This window comes from Ictidomys tridecemlineatus, chromosome 5, assembly GCF_052094955.1.
Source record: "Ictidomys tridecemlineatus isolate mIctTri1 chromosome 5, mIctTri1.hap1, whole genome shotgun sequence".
Lineage (NCBI taxonomy): Eukaryota > Metazoa > Chordata > Mammalia > Rodentia > Sciuridae > Ictidomys > Ictidomys tridecemlineatus.
The window spans coordinates 147,432,951-147,459,986 of NC_135481.1; the positions used below are offsets into that span (position 1 = coordinate 147,432,951).

The window sequence follows — 27,036 nt, forward strand, 5'->3', positions numbered from 1 at the left end:
CATACTGACTTGGTCCCTTACTCTGGCCCCTGCCCCAGGTCTGGATTGCTCAGCAATTGGTCCACAGAAGGTACTCAATAACTATTTGTTGACAAACTGATAGCAGATATGTGTCATCTCATTACAAATTGGTACCACACATGTTACCAATCCTGGTATCTTTTGCAGCAGAGTCAAAAAAATTATAAGAGAAAATGACAACTTGTAGAACAACTCACTCAGAACAAAAGTGAATTTTTTAGGTTTATCCAGGGTTTCACTATTATAAAACTAATTAGTATAATGAAAACATAACATAACAAAACTTAAGAGATACACTGGACAAGAAAAAAATTCATAGCTACAAACACTTAGATTAATAAAAGTGAGAACAATTAAATTCTCACAATTAATTCAGTCAAGGAAAGAGGAGAAAAAATATATAAAACCAAGAAATAATGTTGGGGAAATAGCTATTAAAAAGTGAAAACTGTAAAAATTCATGAGATTACTCTGCAAATTTTATGCAAATAAATCTGAAAGTATAAGTGAAATGGATAATTACCCAGAAAAATACAATTTTCCAAAATGACTTCTTTAAGAGAGAGAAAGCTTCAACAGAACACTTTTTTTTTTTTTTTTTTACAAAAGTGGGAGAAATTTTAAAGGAATTATCCCACAACTACAGCACCAGGCTTAAAGAATTTCACAGGAGGTCTAAACCTTCAAACACCAGCTGGTTTCAATGCTGCACAAATTCTTTCAGTGTATGAAAAATAAAGGTAACTTCCAAATTATTTTTCTGAAGTAAAAGTAACACGGTTCCTTAAACAAATACACATACAAATATTAGTGCAAAAATCATAAAATCAGTGAACAGAAACAATATCTGCTATGGTTTGAATGTGTTCCCTAAAAAGCATGTATTGGAAACTTCCAATGTAATAGTGCTGGGAAGTGGGATCTAATGGGAAGTATTAGGCCATGGGGGCTGCCCGCTTGTGAATGGATTTATGCTGTTGCCTTGGGAGTGGGTTCATTATTACAGGAGAGGGCCCATTGTAAAAGGCTGAGTTCTGCTATGGCACACCCTGTAATTCCAGTTACACAGGAGGCTAAGGCAGGAGAATCTTACAATCTAGGCCACTCTAGGCAAGTTAAGGAGACTCTGACTCAAAATTAATTAGTTAATTAATTAATTAGGACTAGGAATGTTACTCAGAGGTAGACTACCCTTGGGCTCAATCCCCACAGTATTACTAAAAAAAAAAAAAAAAAAGACAGAGTTCAACCCCCCTTTCTCTTACTTCCTTTTCTCTCTGCCTTCTGTCATGAAATTACACAACAAGAAGACACTCAACAGATGCCATCTTGGACTTCTCAGCCTCCAAAACTGTGAGAAATAAATTTTTATTTTTTATACATTAGTCTCTGGTATTCTGTCACAGCAGAACAAAATGGATTCAGACAACACTGTGTTAGGAAAATAATTAAACCTAAGGGAGATTTATTCTATGAATGCAAGGTTGATTCGATAGTATAGTAAAACACACCATTTCAGTGATTTATGAAGAATAATTTCATAATTTCCATTGATGATAAAAATCTTTTGATAAAATTCAAAATTTATTTTTAACTTAAAGAACATTCATGAAACTTCCTTAATATGATAAAATATATAAACCCTAGTTCATACATTAAGTGAAGAATCGCTATTGGCATTTCCACTAAGATCAGGAACAAGGCAAAAATGCCCACTATTTTCACTACTATTTATTATTGCCCTGGAGTCATGAGCCAATGCAATTAGACAAGAGAAATCAATTTATGAGACATAGAATTTGAAAACACAAAGAAAAACTATGCCTATCTTCGTATAATGCAATAGTATACCTCAATCTGAATCAATCCTCAATTTAACTCAAGCAATAAAAGAATTAAGGTAGAGAAGCCTATGGTCTTCATAAGCACAACATAAATCAAAAGATAATAATGAGGGGCTGGCTGGGGTTGTGGCTCAGTGGCAGATCACTTGCCTAGCATGTGTGAGGCCCTGGGTTTGATCCTCAACACCAGATATAAATAAGTAAAAAATTAAGGTACATCAACAAGTAAAAAAAGATAATAGTGAATAAATTACCACTTACAATAGTAATAATGAAAACACTTTAGGAAGAAATCTAGTAAGAAATGTGCAGAACCTATAGAAGAAACACTTTCAAATGTACCTAAAAGATATAAAAGTTGACATGAACAAATGAAAAGATACCCCTTCTTCTTGGGTTGATGACTCAACATAATAAGGATGTAAGTTCTCCCAAAATTCATTTATATAGAATTTAATAAAAAATACAAGCAAACTCTTTATGAGGCTAAATAATTGATATAAAAATCATGTAGAAAAATAAATATGCAGATATCTAGAAACACTAATATTTTAGGAAAAAAGAGCCACAAGGACTGTCCAGTTCTATTTTGCATTAAATCATGATATAAAATCTCTATTGCTAAAAATGTGAGATATTGGCATATGAATAGACAGAGATTAGTTGACTAGAATGGAAATCAAGAAATAGACTTAAGTATATTTGAAAATTTAGTATATGATGAAGGTGTTATCTTAAATCCCTGGAGCACAGGTGGGATCTTTAATAAATGAAATGATGCTAGACAAGGAGGAGCTACCTGGAAAAATGACAACATTAGATACATACCTCACAGAAATAAATTCCAAATTAAAAATAAAAGGAGAAGAATAGGAGAAAAATATAAGAATTCCTCTATTAACTGAGTATATAGAAAGAATACAATAAAAACAAAGGCTTGATAAATTATACCCTATAAAATATTTGCAGGGTCAAAAATAATTGAAGGGACTGGGGATGTGGCTTATGCGGTTGCAAGCTCGCCTGGCATGCGTGCGGCGCAGGTTTGATCCTCAGCACCACATACAAACAAAGATGTTATGTCCACCGAACACTAAATAAATAAATAAATAAATAAATATTTTTAAAAATTCTGTCTTTCTCTCTCTCTCTTTAAAAAAATAATAATTGAAAATTCATTTTTAAAATGTATATGTCTGGGGCTGGGGTTGTGGCTCAGCGGTAGAGCACTCGCCTAGCACGTGCGAGGCCCTGGGTTCGATCCTCTGAATCACATAAAAATAAATAAATAAAATAAAGGTATTGTGTCCATCTACAACTAAAAAATAAATTTAGAAAAATGTATGGGCTGGGGATGTGGCTCAAGCGGTAGCGCGCTTGTCTGGCATGCACGAGGCACTGGGTTCGATCCTCAACAACACATAAAAATAAAATAAAGATGTTGTGTCCACCTAAAACTAAAAAACAAATATTTTTTAAAAAAATTAAAAAAATGTATATGTCTAAGAGGAAATCTTTTACCTTAAGTGTTATTTTAGATCTACTGCAAAAGCAATCACATCTTACCTAAATCAGCCACTTGCATAGTTTTTACTCCATAGTAGCATGGTGGAGGGAAGGAACTTGACAGTGGAGAGGGAGAGAGAGCCTCACTGGGGTTAGTATTGGCTTCCACTTTACCTTCTTCAGTTTCTTGTGGGCCCCGCTGTGGTTCCCCTGCTCCAGGTCCTCCCCACCCAGGAGCCGGTATGTCTCTGCCACCTCTGGGCTGAAATCGCCAAATGCTCCCACTTTGGCTTCCAGGGACTCTCTCAGGATCAAGGTTGCTCTCTGAGAAAGACACAAAAATCTGTCTGGTTAAAAAGTTCAAAGGCTAATTAAAATCAGTGGTTTCTAAAGATAATTATGTAACTGTTACGGTTTGGCTCTGAAATGTCCCCTAAAAGCTCATGTGTTGAAGACTTGGCCAATGTTCAGATGGAGGTTTTGGGGAAGTGAGTGGCTCATGTAGGCTTTACCCTTTTCAATGCATTAATCGACTTGATGGATTAATAATTTGAATGGACCACTGGAAGGAGCTGGAAACTATAAACAGGTGGGGCATGGCTGAAGGAAGTAGGTTTCTAGGGGACAATATCTTGTCCCTGGCTCTTTGCTCACTGTCTCTCTGCTTCCTGGCTGCCATGAGCTGACAGCTTTTCTCTGCCATGTCCTTCAATCATAATGTTCTGACTCACCTGGAGCCAGCCAACCACACAGACTGAAACCTCTGAGCTAATGTACCAAAATCAACTCTTCCTCCTTTAAGAAGTTTATGTCAGGTATTTTGTTCACAGTCATGAAAAACTTAGTAATACACATAACTGACTACAATTTCATGTTTTAGAGGAATGGGTTTGGAGGTCTTATGAACTGGGGTTACTCTTCTCTGGTTAAATAGGAGACAGAAATTAACATATTTTGAGGGGAGAAGATTAAAGTGTGAAAAGAGAATGCATCAAGGCCACTTCCGGGAGGGAATTCACTTCAGCTATTACTGAAATTCATTTTGGTTGGGTGGTAAGAATAAAAGCTAACCAGTATGAGTGGAGTCCTTACGTGTCACAAACTGCACTGCACAGTTTATATGATCTCATTTATTTATTTATTTTTTATGTGGTGCCGAGGATGGACCCCAGGGCCTCACATGTGCTAGGCAAGTGCTCTACCACTAAGCTAAGGCCCAGCCCATAAATTCTGTCTTATTTATATAGATACAATTTTAATCCTCATTTGACAAAAGGGGAAACTGAGGCATGGGGGAGCAGAAATTTCCTCAAGAGTCAGCTCATCAATGGTAGAGCTAGGTTCTGCAGCCAGCCAGTAATTTTAATACCTTTAAGATCCACATTTTTCTTCCTCTATGCACACTGATGTTCTTATAAGAGAAAACTAAACAGAACCTCCAGATCATGCTCTGGGTTTTCTATTCTCAGGAAAAAAAAAACAGTTTGGGAAACCAAAAGTAAACATTCCAACATGATGTGACATTTTGTTTGGTTGATTCAACTTATTCATATCAACTTGGAATCAAAAAATGTGAACTGGTCAGAAAACAATATTTCCTGACAATTTCTTCAGATACCAGGACTAAAACCCTGTTTAGGCATGCTGGTCTCCCACACTTCTTCCTGAAATTCTTCCACAATCTTCCACATGAGAGCACAGTTACAGTTCTAGGGCACAAATGCTGAATCCAACAGCCAAATAAAGCAGGGACTTGTGAAAGGACTTTCTATAACGCAGCCCCATAAGTGTCCTGATGGTGTCCCTCAGACAGAAGGGGTGAAAGGCTTCCATCCTTTTGTTGGCAAAAATATGAGTTAGGCTGGAATAGCAATGGTGGGGACACCACATTAAAGGTGCTAATGAGGCAGAAATCAATTTCTTAGGAAGAAAGAGAAATTGCTGTAGGAGCAGAGTGATTGACTTGCTATGTGGGGCCCACTGAAGAACATGAAGGACTAAGATTTTAATCCAGACCTACCTGAGGGTAAGGCCCATCACATGCCCTCCTAATATCTGTGAGCACGGACATAGACTGATGGGAGTGTTCGGTTTGGTGGCTTTGTTATGGGAATTGAATTCTGTTAGTCTTTGGGGAGCCATGGATGGAAAGAAGAGCTGAGACTCCTTTTCCTAAATGAAGCTTTCAATGCTGTTTACAGCCTAACTGGGGAGACTGGAGATGGATGATCATGAAGTTAAATGGCAAGTTAAGATGACAGTGGAAATGATGCCACTGGTTTAGAGGAAGCAGGTGTCAGACTCTAATAGTTAGGAAAAGCTTAAGAGACAGGAGTGAAGAACAGTTAGGGCTTAGGTGAGAAAAGTCCCCCAAACTGGAGAAGCACAGGACCTATTTAAGGTGAGTGAGTAGGTTCATTTGACTGCAGCAAAGTATGAAGTGGAGAAGAGAGAGATGGATCTGGTGGATGATCTGCTTTGTGCCAGGCTCCGGAATTTGGAAATAAGAAGTCAGAGAAAGTTCTTGAGCAGGAGAGTGGCACTACTAGAGGTGGCACCACCTCCCTCCCCCTATATCTTATCCTGCAGCAGAGGGACCTTCCTTTACATTCTATTGTGAAAGATATTTCCTCCCAAAGATCACTTTCCTGTTGATGCCAGTTTCTGACTCATGTATAGACTGTGAGCATCTCTGGGAACATCTATGTGACTCCCTTTGCTTGTCTCTGTGACCGTCCTTGGGCCCAGCCCTTTTTTGGTGAACTCCTGCTAAGCCCCACAGGGAGAAGTTTGTGACCAAAGGGTGAGAACAGCATGAGGCTGCCACGTTCAGCTGGGCAGACTGCACCATGCACAAGGGCACCTGACAGGAGAAGAGACAGGGATGAAACCAGCCCATGTTGCATTCTCTGGGCACTGTACTCTGGCATGGGCTGTGTCCACCTGAGCAAGGGACAGCTTTTCTATTCTTACAAGGGGCACTGGAAGGACTATCAGTGATCCTAGAATGAAAGTAGTGTTTGCTAAAATCTTCAATGGCAGCCTGAGAGAGCAAGGAGCATCTTTAAATTTGGGTGACCTGGGCAAGCAAGGACAGAGAGGCATAGCATCAGTGACATTGGGCATCAGTGCCACAACAGCAGACACCATGGCAGGAAGGCAGATGGGAATAGGAATGAGGCACATGCCTGTGGCCATCAGAGAACTCAGCTGGCCTGCAGCCAAGTAGCCGTCCACCCATCTGCTCATCACTCCTCATCATATACAAGAAGGTCCCTGTTCTCATGGAACTCAGTCTAGTCACACAAGAGATTTTGAACATCTGCATAAACTTCTACGTATGAATATTTTTCTACATCATACTGGATTCTGTAAGGAAGAGTCAAGGAGAAAGTCAAATGCAGATGGGAGAGGAAGCAGGGAAGCTGGTAAGAATTGAAGGATGCATTGGCATTAGCCTGAAATGAATGGAGAAGGGCTTCCCAGAGGAGAAGGAAGCAGACACAGCCCAGAAATGGGAATTAGAAAAGGCCAATGTGACAGAAACACAGATTGGGGAGCAGGGGCAAAATGAAATCAGAAATGTCAGCACAGTCTATATCACAGAAGGGATTGTGGGACATAGAGGGATTCTGGTTTGTCCCAAAGGCACTGAGGGGACATTGGAATATTTTACAAACGAATGTTCACTAATTGGATTTGCTTTTTGAAAAGTCACCAGGGCTTCCTTGGGCTGAAGGGGTTAGGAAGAGGCAAACATAGAAGCAGCTTGCTAGAGTAGTCCAGGCAAGAGAGGATGCCTGATGGAGGAAAAGGGAAAACAATGGGTGGACTCAAGATATATATTGGAGGGAAAAATGGCTGTGGAGTTGGGTTGGGCAAGGCATGAGGGGCAGACTTACCCCGGTTCCTCTTACCTGAGCTCCTCATAAAACGTTTAGAGGTAGAACTGGGATGTCTAGGGGTGGGAATCTGAGGCCTCTGGAAGCCTTTCTCTCCTTGTTTGGGTGATCCAGAAAAACAGTGAAACGCCACTTGTTATGGTGGCTGTGGCCTTACTTTGGCCTGAGAAATATGGTGCATCTAGATTAAAAGCCCATGCTCCTTAACTGATAGAGAATTGAGGATAAAGGAAGAGCTGTTGGGGAAGAGGTCTACAGATGACAAGGATAACAAAGTTTTCACCTCCAAGATTTGTCATGACAGGTTGGAAAAGATATTGAGCTACACCATGGCTTCCTTTAGCTTTAGGTTTCACAGGAAATAAGTTCCCAAGGGTTTAGTTGCCAATGAATAAAACTCTGGGTCTTCTTTCAGTTTTATAGTCCATGTCAAGCACACCTGGGTGGATCCATGGTAAAAGAGAGTGAGCTGAAACTTCTGCACTGTGTAGCTTTCACTAGATATGCAAATTCCATTCATTACCCAAAATGAGGAGAGAAGAATAGACACACTAGCTGTCACCCTCTATCCCAACCAGAACTGAAGGCTGCAGTAAGCAGGGTTTTGTCAAGCAAGTTCTCAAGGTTTCTAACCCCTCAGAAGCTTTTGTAGGTGAATATGACATCTACATTCTCATTAACAATTTTCCAGTTTCTTAGTGTAAGTCATTTGGAAGCTACCCAAAGTGGCCTCCTGGTCTTATATGTGTCCTTCCAGGGCAAGAACATGCCTTGCACATAGTAGGTACTTAATGGATACTTGCAGGGTAAGGAATAGCCCTTTGGATATCAACCAGGTTGCCCATGTGAAGAACTAGACAATTATGATCTGAGCTCACCTCTTTTTGTCCAATGATTTGTAGAAAATGGCAAAATTCATCTTGAATTGAAAGAAATTTGGCTTTTTCCTTCCCTTCAGAATCTTTAAGATGAGTCATACTGTCTTGAAAATACTGCTCAGCCATATCTGAAGAAAAGCATCATAACAACAATCTTGACAACTGCTCACAGATTTGAAGTGGAAACAGAACAAATATGCTTTTAACAGTGGTGAACTATTTGCAAATAATCAGCCTTTGGACAAGAGAAACCAATTAAGGAACTTGCCCTTTCCCCTTATCCTGCCTCTTTTACCAGAAAAGATTTAGGTCTCAGAAGGATACTGTAATTTCCTTTCCTTAATTTTCATACATTTTAGCTTTCTTTGTGATAGAAAAGGTGAACTTAATGCAAGAGGAGAAACTATACCCCATAACCTGAAGATGGTGGCAAGTTTGCATGCTGATTGTTCATTAATTCTTCCTATAACTCCGATTACTCCTCACCGACATTGGGATCCTCAGGGCCCACTTATTTTATTTTATTCCGACTGTAATCTTATTACATATTTCTATAACATGAAAAAGTCTGGAAAATACAGTTGACATGATACTGGAGGATAATCCCTGACCATTCTAAACTCTTAAAAATCCTGGCCATAATTTAACAAAAATATTTTTAAATATATGCTAATCATGAAAGCAAAAAGGGAAAAGTTTAGGTATGGAAATGAAGAGGGAATTGAAAGCCAGAACAGCAAGTGGGTGGTAGTCAGCTTTCCATTGCTGTAGCAAAAACAGGAATGAAGTTGTAAAAGGACCCAAACTCCAGGAGACAATGGAGATGGCTCATAATTTGATTTTAGCCTAAGCAGAGAAGCCAAACTTACTGTGCCAGATTTTTGCTTTGCAGAGCTGTACTCTAATAAATAGGTATTTAAACCGCTTTAATTTCTATGAAGTAAAAGAAAATAAATACAGTTTATGCTGTGATTGAACATTATGCTCCCTCAAACTTATATGTTGAAGTCCTAACCTCTAAGGCATTAGGAGGTAGAGTCTTTCAGAGGTGATTAGGTCATGAGAGTGGAGCCCTTATACATGGAATTAGTGCCCTTATGAAAGGGATCCCAGAAAACTCCCTTTCGCTTTCTGCCATGCGAAGACACAGTGAAAAGTCTATATAAACCAGGAAGCAGGCCATCTTCAGGTACCAAATCTAGCACTTTGACCCTGGGCTTCCTAGCCTCCAACTTTCTGGGAAACACATTTCTGTGTTTCATCAGCCACCGGATCCATGTTATTTTGTTATAGCAGCTTGAAGAGAATATAACACCCAAGAATCCCTAAAATGGTGATGAGAACCGTTTCCCTGGTCTGAAGTGAGGCTGTAAGTCTGCCCATCCAGGGGCCATAGCTAAAAAATGGGTATTTGTGGGGTTTTTTTATTTTTTATTTTTATGTGGTGCTGAGGATCCAACCCAGCACCTTGCACGTGCTAGGTGAGCACTCTACCACTGAGCCACAACCTCAACCCCAAAATGGATACTTGAAAGAATGTCAATTACAAAAACTGTCTCAAAAATTAAAAGTTAACATTAATTGAGAGCCAACTACATGTTAGGTTTCTTTTAAAATTTATTTTTCTTTCCTTCTTTTTTGGTATTGGGTATTGAACCCAGGAGTGCTTTACCACTGAGTTATATCCCAGTCTTTTTATTTATTTATTTTTTAAACTTTGAGACAGGGTAAACAGGGTCCTGAAAGTTAATGGGGGTCTCGCTAAGTTGCTAAGCCTGGCCTCCAGCTTGCGATCCTCCTGCCTCAGCCTCCTGAGTTGCTGGGATTACAGTTGAGTGAGTGCCACCACGTCCAGCTATGTGTCAGTTTCATAATCGTTGCTATGGGCTTCTCATCTATTCCAGCCTGAGGAGCAGATGCATTGGAGGCAGCAAGCAGCAGAGATGGACACTGAAAGGACAGAAATGTTATGAAAATGGACAGAATGGTCAAGGAGACAGAAGTCTGATGTGCAGGGAAATGGCCCTGCACACATCAACAGCTCTGAAAACATGCTGGAAATTCACAGTTAGAGTCCTGGGTGTTGAGAAAAGGTCCAGGTATATTCCATGAGATCCACTTTAGAAAGGAGGGAAGTAAACCCTGGGAAATATGTCTGCCAAATCTAGTCAACCTAAAGAAAACTTCAGTCTGAAACTGAGTTGTGTTCGTCCAAACCCATCACAGTATGATGTGATGCTAGACAGATAGAGGAATTTCTTTGCCAGGCATTTGCTCCCAGGGAGGTAGTGTAAAGGTAAAATTTCCAAGCTGATTCTAAGCCGCAGAGCCTGAGTTAAAGTGTAAAAGACCAGGCTTCCTAAAGTTTCCAAAGTGCAGGGATTGGGTTAAAAAGTAAAAGACAATTGTTACAATCATACAAGTCTATTGTTACAATTCCTCTGCTATCCCCGGAATTTGTAATCCCTGTAAAGTTGTTAGAACAATGAGGGAACTGCCTAGTAAATGTCTCCATTGATTCCCTGGTTGTTTAATAGCTAAGGGCTCTAGGTAGCATGGCACGTACGCATCTAGGCCCCAGAACCAATCAGTTTAAATGTGTACCCCACTTAGAAATGACCAATCATCTCTGCCTAAATTGTTCCCGCCAATGTATGTACTAATCATGTTTCAGAATTGTTGTTCAATTTTCCCACGCCTTATGATGATTTGTTCTGATGTATGCAAAGCCCCCCACCCTCTCCAAAAAGTGTACTTAAGCTCCACCTGACCTCCGCTCTGGGCTCTGAGCCGCTCTCCCTTCTTGAGTGGGCACAGAGTCCCAGCGCGCTGGAACAGGATCCTCAATAAACTTCCCCCCTGCGATTGCATGAAGTGAGTCTCTTGTGTGGTTTCTCCCCTCCGACGCTCCGCTGCACCTCAACAGTAGGTCTCTGCTCAGGGTCTGTAGTTGGGCAGAGGTTCTCTGCTCCTCTCTCTCAGACCAGCAGATACATTTGCCATATTGCTCAAGTTTTTGTCCTGGTAGAAGAAAATTCCACCACCTGGACAATATTATGTCTATTCTACTCCTAACTGACTCATGGGGAAAACATTACAGATTTTATGCTCCAACTAAATTATTAACTTTGGCTACTTTGATGATCTGAAGACAGCCAATGTTGGGGGCGATGTGTCATTCATTTTTTTGATTCTAAAAGCCTTTTTTAACTGGACAGTCCATGTCTAAAGTGATGGAGGATATTCAGAAGTAGAGTACTTTTGATATTTTATGTTTTTGACTAATTAAGAATTAACTAAAGAATATAACTCAGCCCTTCAAGTAGACATTGCTGGGTGCGGTGGTGCACAACTATAATCCCAGTGATTGCAAATTCGAAGTTAGCCTCAGTAACTTAGCAAGACCCTAAGCAACTTAGCAAGATCCTGTCTTAAAATAAAAAATATAAGGGTTGGGATGTGTCTCAGTGGTTAAACGTCTGTCCTTGGGTTCTGTCTCTGATACAAAAATAAACAGATTAATAAAACAGTAAAGCTCTATCCACACCCCAGTCCCATTTCCTTGGAGACAGGCCCTAACTATGAAGGGTGGCAGACATGAGGGGTGTGGGAAGGAGCTGTAGCTGAAATACGCTGAGTTTCAGACCCTGGGTATTGGCAGAAGCGGTGTTGCATGCACAGGGAAAGGTGAAAACCAAAAGCACTGGGTGAGGCATTTCCCTCCCCCTCTTGGGTCAGGAGCCAGTCCCCCAGGCACAAGTGGACAGCCGTGCTGGACACCTTTATCTTGTAACATCCTCCCACCTCCCAGTGTTCATCCCCTGGGTGCTCACAGGCTAGCCAATCACTCTCCCAAAACACCCCATTTAGGCTCCAGGTGCAGCATGCTGCTTGCCCTCAGTGCAACTAAACTGACAGAGACTTTGAGAAAGGAGTTGCTGGGCCTGATTCAAACTTATGTGCAAATGGCTTATAACCAGGGCTCAGGAAGATTCGTACGTTTTTTCCAAAGAGGATACTTGTAGACAAATATGAATCTCTGGAAGAAAGAAGGAAGGAAGGAAAATGTTACCTAAACTAAGGCCTTATAGCTCACAGAGGCCTCAAATGGGCAGGAGGGGACCGACCTTCCTGGGAATCTGCCCTCCAGGGTGAGGGCTCCTCAGGTCCTGCTTCCCTTCCGCCCTTTCTGAGCCTCTAATTTCTCCAAAGTTCTGCGTGTTTCCTATTTCTGTTCCTGGAAACAATGAGCAAGCAAAAAAGGTTTCCCTGACAGGTGTTGTCACATGCATCGCACATCAGACATCTACAACCCCCTGGTAGGACCTGTGTATATTAGGACAACCTTGAATCATGAGAACAAAGGTAGGTCTCAGTCATCTGCAGTGGTTTCCTTCCTCTCTATACATTTGAAACCACTTTTATCTTTATCTGATCCAGGATCCTTCACTGTAAAACCCTGCCTTACATTTCTCCACCCCTTCAACCTTCCAAATTAACTTTGTGAAGGACAATCCACAGGACCAAGTTTAAGGGGAAAGAAAATCTACTCCTATTCCCAGAGCAAAGGAGCCATTTCCTGATAAGCTGAGTTTCTCCTCCCAGGGGCATCCCAGAGGTCCCTCTGGGCCAAATGACAACAGGATTTCCGAAAAGACAGGAAGCCATAGCCCCTGGGGCGGGAAGCCACCTCCTTTGTGTCCCTGGGCCTTGGGTGTGGTTCACCAAGAGCCAGCAGTTTCTGTGTTCTTGCACATGGTTGTTCCTACCTTTAAAAAGCACTTCTAGAATCCTCTGCAACCTGATGCTGATGGCCTGGCAAAAGATGAGGTCATTTTCTAAAACACAGGAACAGACCTAGCTTGTAAATCTGAGCCCTGGTGGCAGAGGTGTTCCAAGGCCATGAATTGCTTCCAGTTTTTACCCCAGCAAAATGTTTCGGTTTCTGTGAGTCAGGGGGTGGTGTGTGGTGGTGGAGGAGGGGAGTATAGCCCTGTGGGCAGGGTGGTTTACTGTCTATAGATGGCTTTGTTTGGGACTGGAAGTCGAGTCCTTTCTAGACAGACTGTCCTGAGATGTTCACCTACAGTCAAGAGAAAATTGAGGCTTCATTCACAGAGTAGAAGGAACAAGCAATATGGCCCCTGGAGGTCAGAGGCTTTTAATTAAAATAAATTCTGGTAACCTGGGGCTTGTTTCCTGAGGCAAGAGTTGGAACAGTAAGGACAGCTTTCATTAAGAGGGAGGTCTCCATGTACAATGTGACAATTATCTTTTTTTTAAGTCTTAGAAAATAGTCTTTATACAGACTGCAAAGAACCCAGGGGATTTAAAAATGGAAAGTCTCGAATCTTGGCCTGGCATTCATCCAGCAAACAAACAGATCGAACTGTTCAGACCCTGTTGCGGCTGTTGCCCAAGGCTACGGGCCATCTGTGGGGATCACAAGAGAAGCCTGAGGACACAGAAGCCCAGCACACTCTCTCCCCTCATCCTTTCTCTGCAGCAGATCCTCTTTGAGAGGGATACCAGGGCTGGCCTGTGACATGGCTTCTGGGGGTAGCAGAGCTGCTGCTCACAGGCTGGTGATCTGAGGAAGCCCATGGCTATCTATGGGGACAGGTGTGCATCTGGAAAGTTGGTACCCAACAGGGCAGCAGGTTGGGGAGACTCAGGGGATAAAGGTGCCAAGTGCCCACAGAGGGCCTTGTACCTGTGAGGCCTGGTGAGCAGCTCCATTGGATCTTCATGTCTTAAATATCCTCACCATCAAGAAGCTGGCTACTACTCAAAGTCCCACCTGGGGCCACCCAAGCAGTGGTCAGGCCTCCAGCAGTGTAGGACCTATGGCTCTAGTCACTTGGTGAAGTATAGGCTACCTATCTGAAGCCAAATTGGGGCATCAATAATACAGACTTTTCTGGGAAGTACTGATCACAAATTATGAGACAGTATCAAAGTGGAAAACCTGAGCCTGGTGAAAGTGGCCACTACAGAGCCTCTGCACTTTGTCCTCCCTGGGAGAGGCCTGACCAGGCCACAGGCCTTGCTCCAGATACAGAGGAAAGAGGCAGTTGATCAGCCAGGCTTGCTGGAGTTTCAGTCCTGCCCCAGCTGCCCTCTGGGAAGGAAGGCCAACAGCACAGACTTGCATTTGAGGAATGGGCCACCTCTCTCCTCCTCTGCTGGCCCCAAGGGTTGCCTATCCCTGCAGTCCTTTCTCCTCAACACAGAGCTTATCCTCTGGGTCTTCTTGACTCCCTGGGCCTTTGGTGACCAGTATGAGGCTTCCAGAGCATGACCACCTTTCTGGTTTTAGAGTGTGGTAAGAAAGCAGCACTTGAGCTCCATTCTAGGCCTAGTTATGCCTCTAACTTGCTGAGTGACCCTGCTCACCAATCCTTTAGATTTAATAATTCTAAGATAATTCCAGAAGTTTCTGAGAAAGGATACTTCTAACATTGGTACAAACTGTAAAAGGTTTCTCTTGGCCTCACCCCCTGCACTCTGTCTTCCCCTCTCTAACTTGCTCCCTGTGGGGCACAGAACCAGCATGGACACTGATACCTGCATGGGGCGCTCAGAGGCCAAGCTCAGTGACCCTGGAAACAGGGTTGAGGAAGGGGTGGGTAATACAGGAGGAAGAATTGAGAAAAGGGAGGACATGTAAAGTAGAAAGAGGAGACTTGGGTGAGATACGGTGCCTAGCCTCAGATATGTGCATTTTTCACATCTACTGTGTAAAGATGTGGGGAGAGGCTAGGACCAGTGGGGACTGGGGAGATACACATATTTGTGCACAGAAAATTATATTCTGGGAATCCTCTTAGTCAGGGATCCCTGCTTCTACCCCCTGGGCTCCAATGGGGCAGAGCCCATTCCAGCTGCTTCACTGGACCTGGCAGAACTCCCTAGCCCGCAGGAGCCCAGGCCGCAGATGGGGCCACTTCCAAACAAGGCTTTCTCCACTCAGCAGGCTCTGCTGCCCAAAGGTTTACACTGAGATGTACTTGGCTTCAAACCATTTCATTTTCATATCCTTTAGAAGACTTATAAGCACAAGGCCAAGGCCTTGAACACTTAGCAGGGCTGGGAGAGCTGTTAATACCAAGTTTGTCGATGGCTGCTCTGGGAAGCTGGCCAGGCTCAGGTTAGTGACATTCCAGGAGCCTGAATTGGGAATCCTTATGCAATCACAACCCTCCTGACTTCTAGGGCAGTTTCATCTGTATGAGGAATGCAGGGAAGGTGTAAGGCAAAGGAATTATCTTGAGCATGGAGCCTGAAACACTTGCTTCTTGGCCAGCAGTGTTTGGTTTGCCAGGGGCAATGCCTTCAATGGGCATCCAGCAAGCAAGTAGGCAGCCTCGTTAAAATCCTCATTAAAATCTTTTTCTCTTTTTTTCAAAACCCAAACCCAAAAAAGATCTCTGTACTTTTCACAGACAGGTTTAAACATAGATAAATGAAGCCCAGACCCTCCACCCCTCCCCCAAGAAAGAACTGCAGGTTTGCTTCTGTGGGATCTGGCCTGGACTTCTGAACTAGAAGTGACCCAAGTCCAGATGAGAAAGTCCTGGGTGAGAGCTGGGGGACTTGCTCTTCCCTTAGTTATTAGACAACAATAAGTTCCAAATTGTCTACTTTTATTTCCTCCTGTTGGAGGCAACAGAGGCCTGAAGAAACCCCAGGCCTGGGTGGGTTTCTCTTACTCTTGCTATGGGGGCTTTGACCACATGAAGGACAGCAGAAAGATGACACTGAGACCAGGGGAGCATATACACCTGGTTCTTTAGCAGCCCCTGCTGGGTGTGTCTGTCTCATTCCTGTTTCCAGAGGGCACATGGCGGCACCTATTCTGCCCACACCACATGTAGGCACTTGCAGGAAAGAGCTAGGACTGCCTGCATCTCCGCCTGCTGGCCGATCCCCACACTTGCTGTTAAGGGAGCAAGGATTCTAACAGCAGTAGTTCTCAAATGAGGGTCACAAGCTTGGGGTTTCTGCTCTCTGACTCTTTTCTGACTTGCCCATTTAGGTGGTCCACTGAGGCCTTAGAGGCAGGGTCTGTGCTCCTTTCTGCCCCTGTTCCAGGGCTTCAATGTTGCTGAGGGATGATTCTCATCTATTTCTCTTCTGTGGCTTCTCTTGCCCTACTCCCTCACTTAGCATTTACTTGCCTTCAGGACTTTGGTAAATGTTCTTCCAGTGACACCAAAGCAACAGATGTTTCAGCCGGTTGTGCTGAGTCTAAGAAGGGTCCGCCTAAGAGCAGCCTACAGACTGTTCTGGACTTTATTCTTTTGGGGTAGAGCAGTAAGGAGAGAGAGAAGCTTCTTTAAGTTGATGAGACTTTCTAGAAGACACACCTGGTTATGTGAGCTCCTTTGTAGACTGGGAGGTTGTGTTCTGTTTCTAATGGTTGTTAAAGGAGTAAATAAGTCATTTGTGAAAGTTCAGCATCTGCATACAGAAGGTGCTCAAATGCTGATGCTATTGTTGTTGCTGTTATTATTACTATGATTCCATGAGTCATCTAATGTATATGCTCCAAGCAACTAATCCTGGAGCCTCAAGCAGAAGCCACCCCAGCTCCTAACAGGTAATGCTATCGGCTCCAAGGCCCAGTTCCTGGGAGAAGTCCTCTTCTCACTTTTCTACCTTCACATTCCTCCCACATTTCAATTCCAGCTGGCGGTTGGTTTTCTGGGTGCAGGTCACCAGATGCCCTAAGCAGCAGCAAAGGAGTGGAGCTGAGATCCTAAACAGGCTTCTGGGCCTTGGCTCTTCTTGAGGGCTTTCCAAACCCTTTTCTTTGGGCTGCCTTTGCTCTTCCTGGGTCCCTTGTCTGCCCCAAGCTTCAGATCTGCAGGTCTAAGCAGGCAGGTGTAGGAAGGAAAGGTGACATATGCATTGCCAATCCCAATAACACAGTGACAAATGGCCTCTGGGGAGGACTTCCTGGGCTCTACCGTTCACTGGCTGATAGCCCTTGGGAAAATCATCTAATCTTTTGGTGACTCAATTTCTCCATCCAAAAACTGGAGATAATTGTATCTATTTCATAGAATTGTTTGAGGATATCGAGTTAATAAGTGTACCATGGTTAGAGCCATGGCCAGTTATGTCCTATGTTAGAATTAGTTACTATTATTGTGTGTGGTCATTTAATTCTCACATGCATTAATAACTTTATCAATAAGTTATTATTAATATTATTCTCAAAATAGGGGAGGCAATACCAGCAACTTATTTGAACTGGAAGACTTTAAAGAAAAAATGTAATTCAAATAGGATTTCCACCAATTCTGTAAATTGTACAGAGTAGCCTAACTTTGCAGTTCTGGAGCAAGAACATCTTAGGGATATTTCTGTTGGTCCCCACCCAGTTCATACATTCAGCAAATGAGTATGCTGAGCATGAGGTGTGCTGGGGACCAGAATCCCTTTAGGCTTTACAAAGAGGCTCTTTTGGCCCTTGCTTGGTATTCTCTCAGAAAGAGACCCTTTCTCTCACCTCCTACCAATTTAAATGTTGAGAACACTCCTGTTGTCTTAAACATAAACCCCCAAGAAAAGCAGGAAAATATCTGACATTTACTTATTCACACTTCTGCTGCCTAGGTTAGAAGTTATGAATCTGATCTTGATGATTGTTTTTGACTCACAGAGAACCTAAAACATATTTAAGTTCATTACCACTAATTAAAAACAAGAGATTTCATGTAAAAATCCAAATTTTTTGCATTCTCTTGAAAAAAGCAGATCTTCGAATATAAGCCTGTCTGTCACATAGAGTGATGGGCTGGAGCTAAGTAGGAGGGTGTGGGCTTCTCTAGTTTGCCAAAGCCCTCACCACTCCATATTGTCTCTCATACTACAGCTGATTATAAATAGCCATTCATAATTACACCTGACTCTGTTCTTGGTTTCTACGCACTTAACTCACATTGCTTGTGCTTGGTTCCTCTAGATGTTTGGACTGTGATTCCTGATGTTCTAGGATTTTCCAAAAAATACATATTTGCATTTTAAGTGTTTTCTTAGTAGTTGTGGAATGGAAGTTTATCTGCCACTTTTAAAAGAGTTTTAGGCACCAACAAACTGGTCAAAATGTTTCTTCAACAGTTTTGAAGGCAATTCTGATTGTTAAATATGGAATGGTCTAGGGAGGGAGGATCAGACAAGTCATCTCTATGTCTCCTCTTTGTGTACCTAGCCAGGTTGCTCCAAGCTCCAGGAGGTAGAATGAGGGTCTGCAAGGCAGGATGGTCAGGTGGATGAAAACCGAAGCTCTTCATCCATGAACAGAGTTCTGGGCTGGGCTGTGGACCTGTTCAGACCATGCTGCTCATCAAGGCTTCCCCTTCCTCTTCTCCCAAGTCTATCCTGCTAGGCTGGCTTCTGCTTAGTGTGACTCCTGCTTTCTGATTCAGCCCCAAGCCTTCCAGGCACTGATTTTATGTTTACTGAAACCTTATTTTACTCAGTATAAAACTATTTTTCTCTGGAATATACCTCTAGGCCTTCTTTATGAGTTATATTCCATTTCTGAATATTCTGTCCCAAACAACAGCAGAATCACTAAATTGTGTGCTTCCTGTCAGTAGAAGCTTTGAGCCTGGGATGAGGGAGTAAAGAATTTCTGAAGCCCACTGCGCTACCTATTACACAAAGATAAGGAAAACCATGAGTTATAAGTGGCAGCTTCCTTCTGGGATCCTGAAGCTATGAAAGTTCACCCCAATTGAAAGCTCTACCCTGAGACTTTGCAGCAGTTCCACCACAATCATTGAAAACCATCACCTTTGAAAGCAGAGCAGATTTCCCTGTGAGCCCAGCACCAGTTCCCTTGGGTTCTTAATAGCTATGGATGAAGAGTAGCTGTATTGAAGAGGAAAGGGTCAGAGGAAGGCTACAGAGAGATAGAAAGTAAAGGATCCTGGGGAAGCAGCAGAGGAGCAGAGCTACAAATTAGAGGAAACCGTGAAGGTTCTCTGAAGGTTCCTATTGAGACCCCATCCACCTGTTCACCCACCCCCTAGGCGCATGCATGTGAGATAGGAGGAAGGAAGACTGGTTCTCACCATGGTGCTCAGGCCTCCCAGAAGCGACAGCAGCACGGGCGACAAAGTGTGAGGATTCGGCTGCCTCCTCTTGAGAGGGGTTTCTACTCAGGATGATGGCATGGGCCTGGCACCACAGAAAAAAGAAACAAGTTATTTATATGCTTGGCAGTTGCAACAGAAAACTAACTGTCCTTACAATGATTAGCAGAAAGTCAAGGAACTTTCCAGCAAGTTGAAAGCAGTGATTGATGTGGAAGCACAATTGACTCTTGGGAGGGCTGGGTTTTAAAAGCACTGAGTGGTGGAGAGAATGCTATTCTGGGGCCTGTCACTAAGTAAACCATTAAAAAGTCTACGATCATTTGAGTCAGCAAAGAGGATTGGGGGCAGGGTGGTCAAGAAGTAAAAAGCATCAATGCTGTGTGGAGGCAGTGGGCAAACCCAGCTCCTGGCCTATTAGTCAGCCTAGAAAGTGGAACCTACTCATAGGTGATGATATGTGCCTAATCCACCAAGCCTGTGGGTCTGCACCCTCTGCAGACTGGCATATGGGAGCTGCCTGAGTTTGGAAAACAGGTTCTTTGGAAATAAAGTCCATTTTAAAATTAAACACATACATACACACACACACACACACACACACACACACACACACACAACCCGGTGAACACTAAAGTAAAATACATAAACATTCCTTTGAATAAAAAATTACTACTCATCTCCTTGTTAACACTTAGTTTAAAAAGTACTATTAGTAATAGTTTCACATTCATCCAATGAATTGACATTTACAGTTTCCTACAACGGGAGAGGCATGGGCAAGAAGGTACTGGCAGCTACAGAAAACTGAAATGAAACGTGGTGAAGTAATACAATAAACTAATGTGAGGCGATAGGGAGTTTGCAATTAATTACCAAAAGAGTAACAGAAAGACTAAAATGCCATAGGTTTAATAGAGGGAAACACTAAATTGGGGTAGGCAAATTGTACTAGCAACAACTAAGATTTAAGCAGCACTTTAATTCTTTTGTGTGATACCACTTTTAATTTTCTTGATAATTTTTATGAGCCTCATTTTCTAGATGAGAAAACTGAGATTGCTGAATGGGTGAGGGCTATAGTTTGGATCTAGAATTCCTCAAAGGGCCCTATGTATTAAAGGCTCAGTCCCCAGGCTGGCACTACTAGAAGGTGGTAGAAACCTTTAAGAGGTGGGGCCTAGTGAGGCATGTCCCTGAAGGGAACTGTGGGACTCCACTCTCTTCTTCTTCCCCTCTTTTGGATTTTTAGCTGCTATAACGTGACCAACTTTGTTCTGCAATGAACTCCCTACCATGATGTGCTACAGATCCCCCCCAAAACAGGGCCAACCCATCATGGACTGAAATATCCAAAACTATGAGCCAAAATAAACCTTTCCTCCTTTTAAGTTGATGTATAACTATAACATTACTATAGCAATGGAAAGCTAATACAGTAAATGACCAAGATTTCTCCCTATAGTTAATAAGGAATGGAGATGAGGTTCTGACCTTGATAATCTGATTTCAAATTCTGTTTTCAATACCATGTTCTGAATGCTGCCATTCATCCCTCCAACCCATGGTGGTAGATGTCACTAGCTGATATCAGCACACTCCTAGGAGCACACTGATTCAGCCTCCAGAAGCTACAATGAATTCATGGAGCTGGTGTAGGAGATAAAGTCATTTCAGTAGAGCCTTATAGTCTCCACCAAGCAGCATTTTCTCCTCTGATGGCCAGCTGAGTGCAATTCTGAAACTATAATCAGGGTGGAGTATTGTCACGTGTTAAAATCTGGGTGGCTTGCTCTGCGCTTTTGGTTAAGGGGCTATTCCAAATCAAGACTGCTGGCCATAACTTTTACTGCTACATCAGACCAGTAAACATTCTTTATTCATAAATGCTAACAATATCCTTTGCTTTGAAATGACTATATATATATATATATATATATATATATATATATATATATATATATGATTTTTAGCAAGTGCACATTAGTCACTGTCCTTGCTTTTCAAATAATGAGTACTTCAAAATACAACTTCATGAATGCACAGATTATAGGAGCCAACCAAGAGTTAAACTGCCATATGCTTAGTGTTTGGAGAAGGGGAAAAAGAGTGACACATCCCTCCCCTTATAAAACCTCCCAACTGCATGCTGAGTGGTGTTTATTTTGCATTTCTCCCTTGATTGTCCATCTCTATGATCCACTATTTGAGAACAACCACTCTGCCAGGGAAGGCTTTCCTCAGACTGTCACAAAGACTCAACATATAATATTTTAGTTTAAGTTTAAATCCAAAAAGATTTCTCCTTTGTTTCTGCTCAATATTATAATTCAAGGAAATGTAATACATATATGACTATCAAAATTATTTTCAAATGAATAATTACATGTTCTGGAAGTATCATGAATGGCATTTTGCCTTGGAGACAAAAAGTGACACTTTTCTGACAGAAAAAAAGACAAAAATAAAAAATTAAAAGCCAATGATATTAAAAAAGTGGGTTCCAAAGGCTCAAGGGAATCTGAATTTATCACAAAATTTTCATGACCTCAATGTTGCTCTATGTGAGATGCTAATACTTTATTAATAAGCATTTATTATTTATTTCAGAAACTCATTTCTCTGATCTAATTTATATTTGATGTTCATGAAGATTTTAAAAACAACATGCAAGAGAGAAAGGGGATATCCAGGATATTTCAAATGTGCCAAATTAGTATCTTACTTATTCAGCAAAATTCCATTCAATTCAGTTTATTTTAATTCATTCCTGTTTGATTTATTTTTTTATTTTTAAGTGCCTTCAATTTGCCAAATATTGCACAAATACTAGAAATTCACACACACATACACACACACACACAAATCAGGCAAGTCAGGCAGGAATTTTGGGTTTAAAGGAGATCAAAGATGAACTACAAAAATATGGGATAGTTTCATTTTTACATAGATATACAGACATTGCCCTGCACTAGGTTTAAGTGCCTGGCTCACTAACTTCCTCTTTACCCTAACCCTGCTGTTACCATTTCCAGTGATTTCAGTATCCATTCGATCAGCCCGTGCCCATCAGGCAAGAAAGATGACACATGCAAACAGGTGAAAAGTGGTCAATAAAACGATTCTTTCCATAGATGAAGCCCAATGATGAGAGTTCAGGACCTCAGGGCAAAGTGCTTTAACACCCTTGGCCAGATGAGCAAGACTAGGAACATTTGCTCTAATTGGAAAGATGATGTAGGGAAGTGAGCAGTGGCTTTCAGTAGGGATACAGGCAGCGAGTCTCCATGGAGGAGCTGGGGGGATGAAAACCCTGTCTCCACTCCCTTTCCATGGTCTGCAGTTCATGTTGTGTGGCTTTCAGAAGAGGCCAAGGACATTAATCTGGGACTTAAAGTCAGCATCTGGGGCACAGAGCAGGGCTGAGAAGCAAGCAAAGTGGAGCTGAAGGAGCAAACTAAAGTCCCAGCTAACAACGTGGCCTCTTGGGTTTTTGGCAGACTCATTTTCCTCTGTATGCTCAGATACCCAGCATCCAGGTCACACTCCTGGCCTTAGTGACTACTAGTTTCTACCTCTGCATCCAAATTTTGTACAGGAGCCCTGCTCTATTATGTCCATGTAGCTTCTAGTCTTCTCTCTACCCACTTGCCATGCTCTCACTAGCCATTCAAACTCCCTGGTTTCCCTTCCTTTTCCTGCTTGTCCAGCTTGGAGTGCACTGACCATTGTCTATATGAAAAATGCCTTCAGTTGCACTGAAGAATATTGAGATGGTGAAAATGGGAAACCATCTAACTACCCATCAGCAGGGGAACAAAAATATCACAGTTCATTCATACAACAGTTGAACTCTATATATCAACCTGGTTACATTTCAAAAACATACCAACAAGTAGAAAAAGTGACTTGCAAAAGGATGCAGATGTCAAGGCACTGCTGATTTTCAAGTTTCTTTTTTGAAGCAGAAGGGCCCCTCTCATTCCAAACCAAATCTTCCATGGTTCTTTAATACACACAGAAGGTGAGAACAGAGCTCCTCTTCCTGAAGCAAGGAGAGGGTGTCTGGAAGCGCACCTACTCCCACACAGCTGCCCCAGAAGAAGCTCCGTGGAACATGAGGGCTCCAGGAGACACAGACTGGGAACCACTCTGGGCAGTGAGGCCCTTAGGGAGTGAGTGTGAAGGATATTGACAGGGTTGGTGATTAGATTATACAATCTTGCCAAACTTAGCCACTGTTCACAATTTCAGAACATGCTTTATTTGCTGAGAGAATAAATAAATAAATACCCCTGTTAGATGCATCTGAGAGCATTTAAGGAGTAGGAATCATAGTGAACAGGATGGTAAGAACCCTGCTTGCCTCTCTTGGCTTTCAGAGAGCCTAAATAATGGGTCCTCCTGGGGCTCGGCAGCTGGATGGCACTCACTCCTTCACCACAGCATTTATTAATCTCCCTAGGGCTCTGGTTTCTCCTCATGTCCTTTGTTATTTTCAATATCTTATGGTTATGTGCTTATCAACTGTCATCTTGAAGTGGAGGAAGAATGCTTAGTATTCCCAAATCTCTTGGGCTGCTGCATGTTGGACTGGGTTAAAAAACAAGCAAACAAATAAAATCTGCTTAATATACACATTGAACAAGGTCATTAACTGAAAAAGGTCACTCACAAGACCAGCTACCCAACCCTTGCCAAGGGACACAGCAGCTGTTTCTTCTGATGCCTTGTGTGCATTGCTGGGGGAACCCTTGGTTCCTTCATGCAAATCCAGCTGTCAATAACTGCAGCCAGAGCCAGAGCTGGCAAATTCTTATCTAACTGGGCCTGTCTCCTTGGATTTGTAAAACATGCAATATTTCTTGAGGAGAAAGCTTGATGATAGTAAAAAGGATGAGGAAGTATTTCTGTTTATGCAGGCAGATCCCAGCATGTGAACACTCAATACCCTGAGTGTGCAATCCTAGCTCTCAGGGAAAGGGTGTGTTGGAGGAGGGGAATAAATTTCTCCCAACCTGGCAATGATTCGGGGATTGCTGACTGGGAGGACATCTCCTCTCCTATAGCAAAGTGAAGAATAAGTACACAAATGACTCACTGAACAATGTGTTGATCTAAAACTGAATATGTTTTCCCTGGAGATGATGTGACACTCATGGGGAAAACAGGGAAGTCCCAACTTGGTAAAAAATAGGCAGGATCTCTTTGTAAAGATGAAGACTAGCACTACAGAAGGATAGAGGGAGAAGGGAGCCAACAACAATTAAGCACCTAATTTTGCCAGGTGTGCTGCCAAGCAGATTATATACACCAGCTTGCAGAATCACAAAATGACCACTGAGTGATGTTGACAGCCCACTTTACAGATGAGGAAATGAAGCCTCAAGGTCACATGGCAGGTCAGTGGCAGAGCAGAGATTCACACTAAGGTCAGTAATTCCAAATAGCATGCTTTTCTAGACTGACACTTAGTTATCTAGAGAGTAGAAGTTCCAGAAAGACGATTAAAAAAACAAACAAACAAACAAAAAACAATGTAATGAAGGACAATTTAAGGCCCGAGAAAGAGGTTGCTGACTCTGCCCAGAAATGGAATGGGCTTTCCAGAGGGAGAGGGAGAGACCCAGGTGGCCTCTGAGGGCTTTAAAGGGATACTATAGAGAGGAGAAAAGCAGAGCATGTGGATGGAGCAGACATTAAGGCATCTTCCACCTTCTGCTTTAGTTCAAGTTCATATGTTTTCTTAACAGAAGCTCAAGTCTACTTGTCACTGAGCTGTGAGCTTGCCGTGTTTGTTTTATAACTGATCAGCTGTGAAGCTGCATGCTTTCTCTCTTAGCTCTGCCAAAGCTGGCCATTCCACCCCTCAGCTTTGAGAGGACACCCTTATGCAAGACAGGGTCATGTTGCAGTTCAAGGTTGCCACTTCCTTTCTTCTTCCATCTCTGCCCAGTAGGGAAGCCTTTCCTGGGGGGGCCAGCAGCGGGGAGAGAGGGCAGCTGGAGAGGCTCAGCTAAGAAAAAGATGGCGCTGGGAATCCCTGGGGGGCGGATTAGATGAACGGTTAGTCACTGGAGGCAGAGAGCATTTGAAAACTGAGGGCCCTGGACTAAGCCAGTTTCTTTTAATAGGCAGAGAAAGTACTCAGTGGCAGTTCTCCAGATGTCAATTTTAGCTCTTCCAGAGGGCTGAGAGAACAAGTCCTGCTCTTTATAAGGATTAGCCCTGAAATAGATGTGTCAGGGGCTTATACTTTCTTCTTTTTGTTGCAAGTATAAGTTTCCTTAAAACTTAACTAGATTTTTAAATGCACATAATTAAATTTTAAAATCTTTAAAAATCTTTAGTGGTAGAAAAGAACAATAACAATAACAAAACAAAGTAAAAAGTACTCCCTCTTTTCTGTTTATGTGTTTCCCCCTTTCTTCCCCTATTTCTACTCTAACACCTAAATGCTAATCAACATGAATGTTTCCTATATATCATTCCAGAAATACTGAGATGTGTACAGAAACACACACACACACACACACACACAAGAATCTTAACCTGGCCCTGCCCTCTCAGCTTTATTTCCAAAGACCTGATGTGGCTTCTGGCCACGATGGGAAGACAGTTAAATGGCATTTCTTCAGTAATAATTGAGGCTGAGAATTACTTTTACATGGTTATTGACCATTTGATTCTTTTTCTAGAATTGTCTATTCTACTCTTTTCTCCATGTTTCCATTGAGGTGTCTTTTTCATTTATATTTTATAAGAACTTTCTATATTTTTCTCTTTTTGACATTTCTTTTTTGACTTTATGATATATTGTCATAGTCTTTCAATTCTACACTGTCAAATTCATCACCCCTCTTTCCTTTCTTCCTCTTTTTTTTCTTCACTCTGTCTCCTAACTACACCCATCTGTTCATATCCAGATGAAAGGCATTCGGCCAAGGTCAATACTGGCTATTTCTGGGCAGGGAGGACTTAGGTGACTTGTGTCTCACCTCTTTGCATTTTTCTGTATGGTTGTATTTTTTTTTAAATAAGGAGAATATGTCAAATTTATAAAAGGCAGTTGTTACTTAAAAGAAACAATAATATTCTCCTTTATGGCACTGATTTATGTCATGTTAGAAATTTTTTGTAATGCTAAGATCATAATTTCATTATACATATTTTAAATTTTTAAACAAAGATAAATAAATAAATAAACAAACAGACTAGTATTTTCAGAGATTTTAAAATTAAAAACAGCATTAGTCTGATTATTTATAATTAATGCATTTCATATTATAATAAATACATATTGGATAATAAGAGCCAGTCAGAAGCACTGCCCAGCATTACATATAAGCCTGAGCAGCCATCATCCCAGGCCTGACCAAGCTAATAACATGCCCGGAGCTGGGACCTCAAATTAGAATTTGTAGAGCATCTGATAAAATCATTGATTTTATCATACTTTGCAAATAAAAATTTCCTAAATTTGGGAACTACTCAGGCAGAGCAGCCCTGAAAACTGAAAAGAGATAGGCAGTTCAAGTGTCAGAGATGTGAAAAAGCAACCCAAGCTCCAGGGTTAATTTATACCCCTTGGAAACACACACTGTAAACATGCTCTTGCTCACATAAATGAAATCCTGTGATTTTTTTTTTTCCCCTTTGGGGAAGGAAAATAAGGTTTTATTGCCAAACTCTGCCAATAAGGAGTTTAAGAAACAATCTGTTTGCATGGTTTTCTCACGGAACCCTGCTGCAAAGGAATGGATGGAGGGGGTGAAGT

At 42.0% G+C, this 27,036-nt stretch overlaps 1 protein-coding gene across 4 annotated transcripts in view; it reads right to left on the bottom strand.

The window, feature by feature from the left end:
- Positions 1-27,036, bottom strand: part of Ttc23 (tetratricopeptide repeat domain 23) — a 94,170-nt gene that overhangs the window by 12,532 nt on the left and 54,602 nt on the right. For 3 of the 4 annotated variants that reach the window (XM_078051245.1, XM_013356296.4, XM_013356295.4), the window contains exons 7-9: positions 19,239-19,344; positions 8,152-8,279; positions 3,546-3,695 (exon numbers count right to left, since the gene is read on the bottom strand). In XM_078051245.1, the coding sequence (XP_077907371.1) occupies positions 3,546-3,695; positions 8,152-8,279; positions 19,239-19,344 (384 nt within the window). Of the gene's footprint in view, positions 1-3,545; positions 3,696-8,151; positions 8,280-9,020; positions 10,102-19,238; positions 19,345-27,036 lie in introns of those variants that run through there. The other variant, XR_013439480.1, reaches the window with a different exon arrangement.